Genomic DNA, 9,726 nt, shown 5'->3' on the forward strand with positions numbered 1-9,726 from the left:
ACCTTAGTACCTATACAACTTCAAGAGACCACCTTCCAGCATGTATTGTGAGTCTACTTTTCATTAAGCACACTAGAGATCACTGTTTAACCGGAAGAGTTATGGGGATTTTTAAAATGAGTCAATGATGTTGTCACCTCAAGGATCTAGTCAAAATGACACGTAAATCCAGCCTAAATTTTTTAAGCAAAAAATTGCCATACATTGGTGCTTCTGGCTTCCTGCTTTGGAAGATTTGTTATTAAGAATGGTTCTAAAATAAACTAGTGACAAAAAAAAACATGGCATAAGCTCTTCTTTCCCAAATATGAACCCAACCTGACTTTGGTTAGAAAAATAGCAGCTTATTAAAACAAGCTGCACTGAGAAGTTCAGAAAAGCATGTACAAGACTGGTAGCTCCTACCGAAGCTTCTATTTGCCTAACAAACTGGTCCCCAAGTCCCTCTAGAGCAGTAATTCCAGCTAGGTCATAGCATATCTGAATATACAATTTGATCAGTTTTGATAGCCCTTGAACTGATATAGCTCGACCTTTATACTCTTTGCCAAAAGCCACTAACAACCTTATGAACTTTCTTAAGTATTTAGTCTTGTCAAGATATCAGCTGACAACCCTTTTAACATCCAACATATGCGATGAGCTTTCCCAAGAAGATGTTAATGCATAAGGAAAACATATGTAGATGAAAATTCAAAAGCACTTTTGTCAAGATTTTAGAGGGGCTATAGCAACAGTTTTTTCCTGACAAATACCTGTATAAAAAGGCTCTCTTACTCAAGCACACTGTTCTGGGTTTACCTGACTGATGTTATTGTTAATAATATGTTAATAATATGCTAATAATATGCTCTTGTTATCTTGTTAAAATTGTTTCTATTGATGACAATGATGATAAGTAATATTTTGCCAATTGGAGGAGAAAAATGAAGGCAAGACTGTCAGACATACAGAGGATCCTTAAGTTTCCAAGACATGATCAGTTCTCAAAGATCCAGGAATGCTTACTCCAAGATTTCTTATCTTGTAGATACGCAAGTTTCAGTGAGGAGAACTGTTGCTCTGTTATGTATGTTAACCTGTTACATTTATCCTCTTAAATTACTTCTGCAAAAACAGAGAAGAAACTTTACTTAATAAAGATTGAAGGTAAAGCGGATTTTGTTGCAGGATTTATACTTTGCCCCTGGCAAAATACTCAGCGAGTATTTTCTCCTTCCCTTCTTCACCATCCTGCAATATTCTGAAATAATAAATATATGCTATCTATTGCCACTACTTCAATATAGAGAGAATATAATATATAATATAGAAGTGTAATTAAGTTCTGATCATTATCCCTAAAACTATCAGTGATTACCATTTTTATAGATCACTGAGTATCTTCTAGAACGGAACAAAATACGGGGAAAAAATAAAAATCCCCACCAGGAGACAATCTCCCTATTCTCCTCAATATACAGTTTTTGAAACTCAATGAGCCTCCTCCAGCACAACAACTGTACCATTGGCCAACCTCAAAGGAACATAAAAGGTTAAAACAAAATCCTCATACTTAGAATACTATATAATGATCACCAAAAATAAAATCATGCATGAACAAACATGCTTGTTCACAGTCTACAGTTTGAGCTGTGTCCTATTATCAGTGAAGCTTCTCTTAGCCAAATAAAAATGCCAAATAAAATGATGACATGGGAATCGATGGAAACAAGGACACAAATATCAAATGTCAGCACAAGATCAGCCTGACATTCCCTTGGCTTTTGTACTGCCAGCAAGAGGTGAACTTCAGCTCACCTTCTACCTTAAAACTCGCATAACTAGTAAATCAAGTAAGTGACACCGAGTGTTGTGAACCATGGTAAGTGAACTAGGGAGACCAAATGAAGAAGTTCAGGACTGCAGCATAAAGGACTGCAGACTTGCTCAGCCTAAAGTCTACCTAAACGCCTTACATTTCCCATTACCAGTGTGCCTCTGAAGACCTAAACCCAGGGAATAGAGACACTGCACAAAGAGATTAGGTAGACTGTGAGCATCTGGATGAATCTGTAGCTTTCCCCAGCAGTTCACTGGAAAAGTCCATATGCAGAAAAACCACTGTACCTACTTCTATTACAAATAGGCAGCATTTTCAAATGGAAAAGTTTTCTTTTGAAGCCTTTTAGCATCAATAAGTATAAGCTTGGAAAATGGAAAATTAAGGCTTTGTAAAGCTCTAAACAATTTCCTATTTGACTTTTCACCCAGCTGCAAATTTAAGGCAACCTGCATGTAGTGTTGTGGGGTTGGGGTTTTTTTGGGGGGTTGGGGGCTTTTTGTTTGTTGTTTTCTTTTTGTTGTTTTGTTTTATAACCTTGCAAAAATGTCACAGTTAATGATGGTCACTTGTTTGTGTTAGATCTTAGTTTCTAAGATTGACTTTAATTTAAAGGTCCCAGTTAAATAAAAATGCACTGTACAATTTTGATGACTCAGGCTCTCCAGAATATCCTCTATTGTGCACAGAATGCAAAATCCTACACCCTCAGCAGGGCTAATTAGAGGCTGCAAAACAAGTATTGATTCAGGGATGCTTAAGTTACTGTTGCAATGATACCTGTTGAGGCAAAACCAAGTTATAGATATGTTCAAAGCTGAACAAAGAAAAGGAGAGCAAAGCAGGAGAAAAGGAAACAAAAAAACCCCACATAGTAATGAATGGGAGCTATAAACTTTTCTGTTTTGCTAAAGTTACCGAGAATTCATTAACACTCCTTCAGAGGGTTTTTTGGGGAGGTCGGGTTATTTGGTTTTGGGGTTTTTTGGGGTGGTTGTTTTTTTTTTTTTTTTTAACAGATATCTTCATTTGTTTTACCTGCTGTATTATAAAACAGATTTCTTCATTAGGTATAAATCATTTCTGTACAAAGAGGAAATTTTTTATTCTTTTGTTTTGCAAATTGGCTTCCAAACTATCATTGAGTTTTACAAAAACTATTAAGAAGAAAATTGAATATAGACTACTACAAAAAAGCTTTTAGAACTTTATGAATAACATCATGACATTAAAATTTTTATTAAGATTACAAGTAAATGTGTTCAGTTTTTTTACATGCTATTTATATCAGAAGAATGTCAAAACAGAAAGCTATTAGAAATACAAAATAAATGCTCATCTTTGCATTCTGTTATAGGTACAACCATCAGTATTTTCATTCAAGCTCTGGCACTTCAGTGAAATGTACCGGAAAAAAAAAAAAAAAAAAAAAATCAGACAAGCTGCTTACTGTAACAAACAACTAAAAAGAACATCTAACAGTTTATTTGTAAACTGTGCGCTAGTTACACAAAACACTGGAAGAATGGCTAATGAATTTTATATTTGAGGCCTGTACATGATCTTAGGAAGTACTTAAAACTTAAATGATGGTTACCTTAAGGACACACTATACTCAGGATAAAAGATGCTTTTATACTGAACCCAGGTCCCAGTTTCCTCTTCTGTATTCTGGTCTTCCATTGAAAAGAGATTGAACGATGCAAACCTTCTTACAGACACTTGTTGGAGATGCACATCTTTCAAGTGCTTTTTCTTCAGAACCTTTGAAATGAAGAACAAATTAGACATTAAGAATAAAACTTTCAAGAAAAGAACAAACACGAGCTTATTTAACTGAAGAGGCAAGTCTGGAATCAACCATAATAGCTATGCTATTAGCTAATACTTATGAGTAACTAGTCCAAGTATGTCAAGCCTGAGAAAAATAACAGTGGTATTGATGGTAGGGGTCAAGAGAATGGGTTATGAATTTATTACGTCTCAATAACTGTAAAGTAAATGTACTGTGTTCACAAGTACGCAAAGTTGCTTTTTTAACTCCCACTCCAGCAACCACATGCCCGAATTAGAGGCAGACTGGGTTCTCCCCTGTCCTCCCCTCACCATCACAATGAAAGCTTCACAGACCAAGTGCCCTCACCAAGCAATTTCCGTGCCACTCACTGTACCTATAGGTGAAAAAAGAAAAAAGAAAAAAGAAGAAAAAAAAAGCAGGGGTATCTTCTGTAGAACTTAAATGACTAAACTCAAAACATGATCCTCAGGTGCCCGAGTGATATGTGTTTGCCAGGTAGACTACTTCCTAGCCTAGAAGTCTACTAATGCACACTTGCAGACCTGCTGCCAAACTTGCCCGAGTTGAGAAACCTGCTACCTGTCCCAGGCCCCAGACTTTCAGATGCCACAACTGCATATTCCCCTAGCAGGCCCCCATAAGGGGACTGATGCATTAGCCAACCTTTACATGAGCCCCAAAATACACTGACAGCACCAAGCTCAGCGCTAAGAGACTGAAGAATTCAAGGCAGCGGCAGAGACAGAACGTGGCCGTTCGCATTTTTTAAATGACTAACACACTTGTTCAGGAAAGTGAAAACATGGGCTCGCGGTCCTGCATAGTTCGCTGCACGCAACTGTCTTTGGGGAGCGAGGTATCAACTCCTCTGTACAGGAAAACCCGGCACCCAGCCTGCTTGAGCTGTATCATTGCACAGAAGACAGCTAGCATTTCCCTGCCAGACAAAAAGGCTTATCCTTTAGGTCAGTGATGTGGAAGGAGAGATGTCCTGGGTTTAACTTTCTCCTAACATTGGATAGAATACATAAATAATCACCATTGCATTTTTAAAATGAAGGTGCATAAGCAGTCCACAGTGATGAAAAAAAACAGAGCAGAAAATAAACTCATCACTAGAAATAGGTAGAGCTACAAGGAATAGCTCTATTGAGTAGGAGAGCACCACAATGTAGTTTTTTGTCAACCAGAGCTAAATCTGAAGTCAAATTTCAGAATTATGAAACTTGAAATGGAAGCTTTGCATATGGGATGCGTACAAGAAAATAACGGGTCAGAGATTTTTTTTTTTTTGCTGCACCCGACCTTTGTCAATCGTGCTTTACCTGGAAACGCACTCACAACCAACAGCCTTACAATTTGGTAAATTGTAAATAAATCCTATTATTTTGCAGGATACTTGGAAATACTACATATGTGAGCAGAGCAATTGTATTTGCTATGCTGTTAGTTTCTAACAGCAGGTCTGATGCATCAGGCTTATTGCTTCTGGATCTATTTTCATCGGCAGGTCTCAGCATATGGAAGGCACAGGCATTTTCATCGAAGTATTAAAAATGGCTGTGTGCTGTCCACACTATTTCTTCTACTTTTGTAACACATGGGAAAAATACACATATGAAGGAAATCGCAAAAATATCAAAACAGGTGAACCAAATTAAAAGACTAGCAGAATTAAGACCTTCATATAATAGCAGCATGCCTGGAAACAAAATGGACCAACTTGACAACTAAAGAAAACCACCAAGATCTAATTTTCAGAAAAGCATGTTGTTTTGGGGCTTTTTTTAAAGCAAAGGCAAGCCATTACTAACAGGAAAAAAAATCCAGCAGTGACAACACTTTTCTGTTTTCAGTTTTTTGTTCTACAGAGACATCTTCTAGCCACTCTGTAAAATGCATTTTCTGGGTTAGCAGAAAATCTCATGAGCATTTGAGTACTCAAAAAACCAATTCTCCCACAGCCTCCAACTAAAATCAAGAGGTCTAAGATCTGAAAATTACAGCAGCAGGCCAAATCTTTTAAAAACCTAAATATAACTGAGAAAACAGAGCACAAAGGAATAATGTTACATTATTTATATGTAACTCTGTATTTTTACATAAGGATCAAAATATGTTTTTCCTCAAGTCAGTTCCTAAAAGCATCACAATTGTCTTATAAGCTATAAAGCTATGCTGCTGCTATAGGATAATCCACTGACAAAAAACAAAAGGTGACAAACCTATTTAAACTCATAATAATGTTTTGAAGAGGTTGAAAGATAGTCTTCTCTATTTTCATTATGCCCTTCCAATGAAGGTGAAGCTCCCTAACTTCCTGTACACTGCCATAATAAATGAACATGTCCCAGGGACCTATAAAACCAGGAGCCAGTATCAAGGCAAGCTAAAGGCTTCTCAGCAGGATAGACACAATTCTTGGTTTTAGTGATGGCAGAGAGAAAGAACTATGGTGGGGAAGGAATCACCAGACACCACTGTTCTTTGGTTGGGGCTGGTGACTGCTTTATCTTCTCCCTCAGTAACTTTCAGCTACGTTTCCCTGCACATTTTTATTTTAAAAAGTTCCAGAGGCCTTGTTTCACTCTCTTCAAGATCTTCTTTTAGTACTGAAAGGCCCTGTCTTCTGCACAAGATCTTTACAGGTGTACGCAAGTGTTGGGCTTGTACACGGGTCATACATACAAATATTATCTAAATAAATAATATTTTAGGTTCTGTCATGAAAGTCTCTTCCAAAAAATACGTTCCTTAAAAGAAAAAAACCCCCAAGAATAACGACAAAAAAACCCCCAAACAATGCAAGCTCACACTTCTACCGTGTGGTTTTCCCTCTCTTAAACTTGCATTTTCTTTCCTCTCTAATTTCACCTAGCAAAACAGAATTCTAAGGCAATTCTTTCTTCATTAACACACAAGACATTTAAAAAAAAGCATCACCAAACTGTCTCCTGTTTTAGAAAGATTCTAGTAAAACATTACCACAGATCTTAATTGCAGGGCCCTCGGTATTTAATGACAACATTAGGACCATATTTAGGACTCCCTATAAAACCTAAAGATGTTTGATCTCTCTTAAAAACAACCAACCAACCAACCAACCATATGGAGAAAGGCAGTCACCTGAAATTCCCTGTATTTCTTTGTGTATCTCATTGTGTATGGCCTAGTTGCACTAAAAGCCAAATTCAGTAACAGCTGGCAGTCTACAAACCTCCGCTCAGTTCTATGGCACTGACTGGAACATGATATTTTGTACACTTAAGAAAGTTTCTACATAATCAGCTACAGCACAATCTATAACTACACCATCTCTAAATATCATCAGTGGACTGTGCATTATTTATTTTTACAAATAGCTTGTTTACCAAATTGTTTTATTCAACTGTAAACAATTCACAAACTCAAGACTAACAAAACCATGGAAAAAGATCTGGAGCACAGGCACCCTTCACAGAGAGGGGAGCAGGAAAAGAAGAAAAATTGTTTTAGAAGTTCTTCTGTTCAGGAAAAAAAAAAAAAAAGCCACTTCCCTGTCCTCGCTTTAGCTTTCATTTTTCAATTCTGGAAGCTAAAGCACATTAGCAGGTGAGCAAGACTTCTGTGAGAAGAAGAGCAAGAGGAAGGTAAGAGGCAGGATAAACATATAAAGCTTACAGGTTTCAGGAAAGTTTTCATTAAACTTTCTGTAGGGAGCAAGTGTACATACAGGGAGCAATGCCTATTCCTTTAACTTCCCTGCTAAAGACTACAGGGTGGATAATGCCATCAATTGCACAGACTGGTAGAGGTCAAAACACAGCCTTACAGAATTTACTCCAGTCGTTTATAAACGTACACCACATGTGAATCTTACCTTAGCTTTTTTTTTAAGCAAAAAAATATTTTCCTTGATTCTGACAAGCTAAGTTTAAAAATATTGCCAAACTTCAAACTCAGTACATACGTAAAACATTTTATTGATAAAGAACACATAGGTAATTATGCAAACCCCTGGTTCTTTATGCTAGCTTCATAGGATACCTGATAAAAGGGCTTTTTCTTAATTAAATCAGCGAGCACGCACTCAAGCATCCTTACCATAGCAAATCAATTTGTGTATGCATTGAATGAAAGCAAATTCAATATATAAACACACCACAGAAGTGATTTCATGTAAGGCGTTATTATAAGCAGTATGAAAAGCGTTTTTAAAAGCACTGTAAGAAACACTTTGACAGTGCTCTTTTAAAGATGGATATAAAGGAAGGTTGATACCTTCTCCCAATCCATAGATAGATCCGAGCATCGCTGTAATAAAGAGTGCAGAACTGATTTTTACTTCAGATGTACCAGTAAGATTAAATTGATCCTTGCTCATCGTACCATATAAAAATCAACAGAAAAGCTAAAGAACATGGAAAAACCCAGGGAATCTGCAGAGGAAAAGGTCACAGATAGATGTAGTTTGAGGAAGAAATGGAAGCCTTCTCCCCAAACACCTACATGCACCCCTCATAACCCCATTCGATGGTTATGAAAAGTTCCTTATGATTTTAAGAGACAGGGATATGCCAAAGGCAGTGTGTTGAAAAGAAGTAACAGCTAGTATAGCCACAGAGTGCAGCTTGCTAGTCTGCTAGAACAGAAACCTACAAAGACAAACCTGATATTCCTACCAGTAACTTTGACATTTCCTGCCTTAGAGTATAATAAAACAGAAGTTTGTCCTGTTGAACAGGACTGGCGAATTTACCAACCAAAACCACACACAAAGAAAAGGTCATATTAACCTCCCCACACCTCCCGCTCTGTTACCCGACTGCAGCCAGGTGCCCCTTTCAACCCAGCTGCCACCATCGGACCCACTGCCTCCACTCTGCCTTCTCGGGGAGAGGTCGTGATGGGCAGCTCCAGGTATCCATTTTGCACAAAACTAAACATTTAAGTTAGGGCCATAAATATCACATCCCATAACAATAACAACAAATTAAACTGATTTGGGTTTTTAAGCCTTTATGCATATGCTCGTCTGCAGAGGAATCCTTTCCAACCTTGCACTGCTCCTAAAGGGTCCAAAAAAGTATGGAAGGCCAGAGCTGACGAGCTGCTGTTCACCCAGTGCACAGGTGTAACCACTTGCTGCTTCTTCTTCCTCATCTTCTTCCAGGCACGGCCCCACCGCTCACCAGACCACCAGCAGCTGCAGGTAAAGTGCAGTTTTCGCTGCCAGGTGAGTGGGGTCTCACCCCAGCTCCCCATGAAAGGCAGTTTGGTGGGGGTCAAAGGGCGGGAATGGGGTAGCAGCTACAATAACCAACTCCAGCGACATCGACAGAAGGTGTCGAACCACGGCCTGAAAATACCAAGGTAGTGCCCTCAGGGTGCCAAGGGGGTGCTGGCCGCCCTCCTCTTAACACTGATTATAAGACCACAGGCTGCTTTTGGGAATCTATTGAAGGCACACTTAAAAAAGCCGTGTGTGTGTATATATACACGCCCCCGGGGGCGCGGTAGCCCAGCGCAGAGGGGCGGGAGAGGACACGAACCACCCCAGCCCAAGGCGCCGCCGCGTCAGGGGACGGGAGCACAGCACCGTTCAAGAGAGACGCGCTCCCCTCAGGCTGAGCTGCCGGCCCGCCCCGCCATCCCCGCCGCCCCTCCCGCCCGCGGGCTCCCCCTACCTGTCCGAGCAGCCGCCAGCGGGCTCTCGCTGCTCCCGCACCGCTCGCCTCGCACCTGCCCGCGGCGGGGCGGCGCGGAGAGCCGGCAGCCTCGGCCATGCGGCGGCAGGGAGCGCGCAGACCCCCCCCTCCGCGCGCGGGGAGCGCTGCCCTGGCCGGCGGGGACTTGCCGCCGAGGCTCCAGCGGCTGCCGGGACCGGCCGGGCTAGGGCTTGAGGGGGAAGAAGTGGGTGTCCATCTTTGTTAAGGGCAGAGCTGAGGAGACAGGCTGTCGACGAGGAGCACGCTACCGCCGCGCTACGCCCGGCTCTTCGGGCGCACCGGAGAGGCGGGAGCGCGCCTCGAAACAGACCGCCTCTGGCGTCCGCGCCTGGGGGCGAAACTGCGTGAAACGGAAGCGACTTGAGGAAGCCGCGCCAGGGACCGTGTCAGCCCGCCCG

General features: G+C 40.6%; 1 protein-coding gene across 1 annotated transcript in view; it reads right to left on the bottom strand.

The window, feature by feature from the left end:
* The window catches only part of CAMKMT (calmodulin-lysine N-methyltransferase), a 223,285-nt gene extending 213,610 nt beyond the window's left edge, over window positions 1-9,675 (bottom strand). Inside the window, exons 1-2 of the mRNA XM_076334423.1 lie at window positions 9,287-9,675; window positions 3,420-3,586 (exon numbers count right to left, since the gene is read on the bottom strand). Of these exons, the coding sequence (XP_076190538.1) occupies window positions 3,420-3,586; window positions 9,287-9,385 (266 nt within the window). The 5' untranslated portion in view covers window positions 9,386-9,675. The remainder of the gene's footprint in view (window positions 1-3,419; window positions 3,587-9,286) is intronic.
* Window positions 9,676-9,726: the final 51 nt, after the last annotated feature.

This window comes from Aptenodytes patagonicus, chromosome 3 (assembly GCF_965638725.1).
Source record: "Aptenodytes patagonicus chromosome 3, bAptPat1.pri.cur, whole genome shotgun sequence".
In the NCBI taxonomy this organism is placed as follows: domain Eukaryota; kingdom Metazoa; phylum Chordata; class Aves; order Sphenisciformes; family Spheniscidae; genus Aptenodytes; species Aptenodytes patagonicus.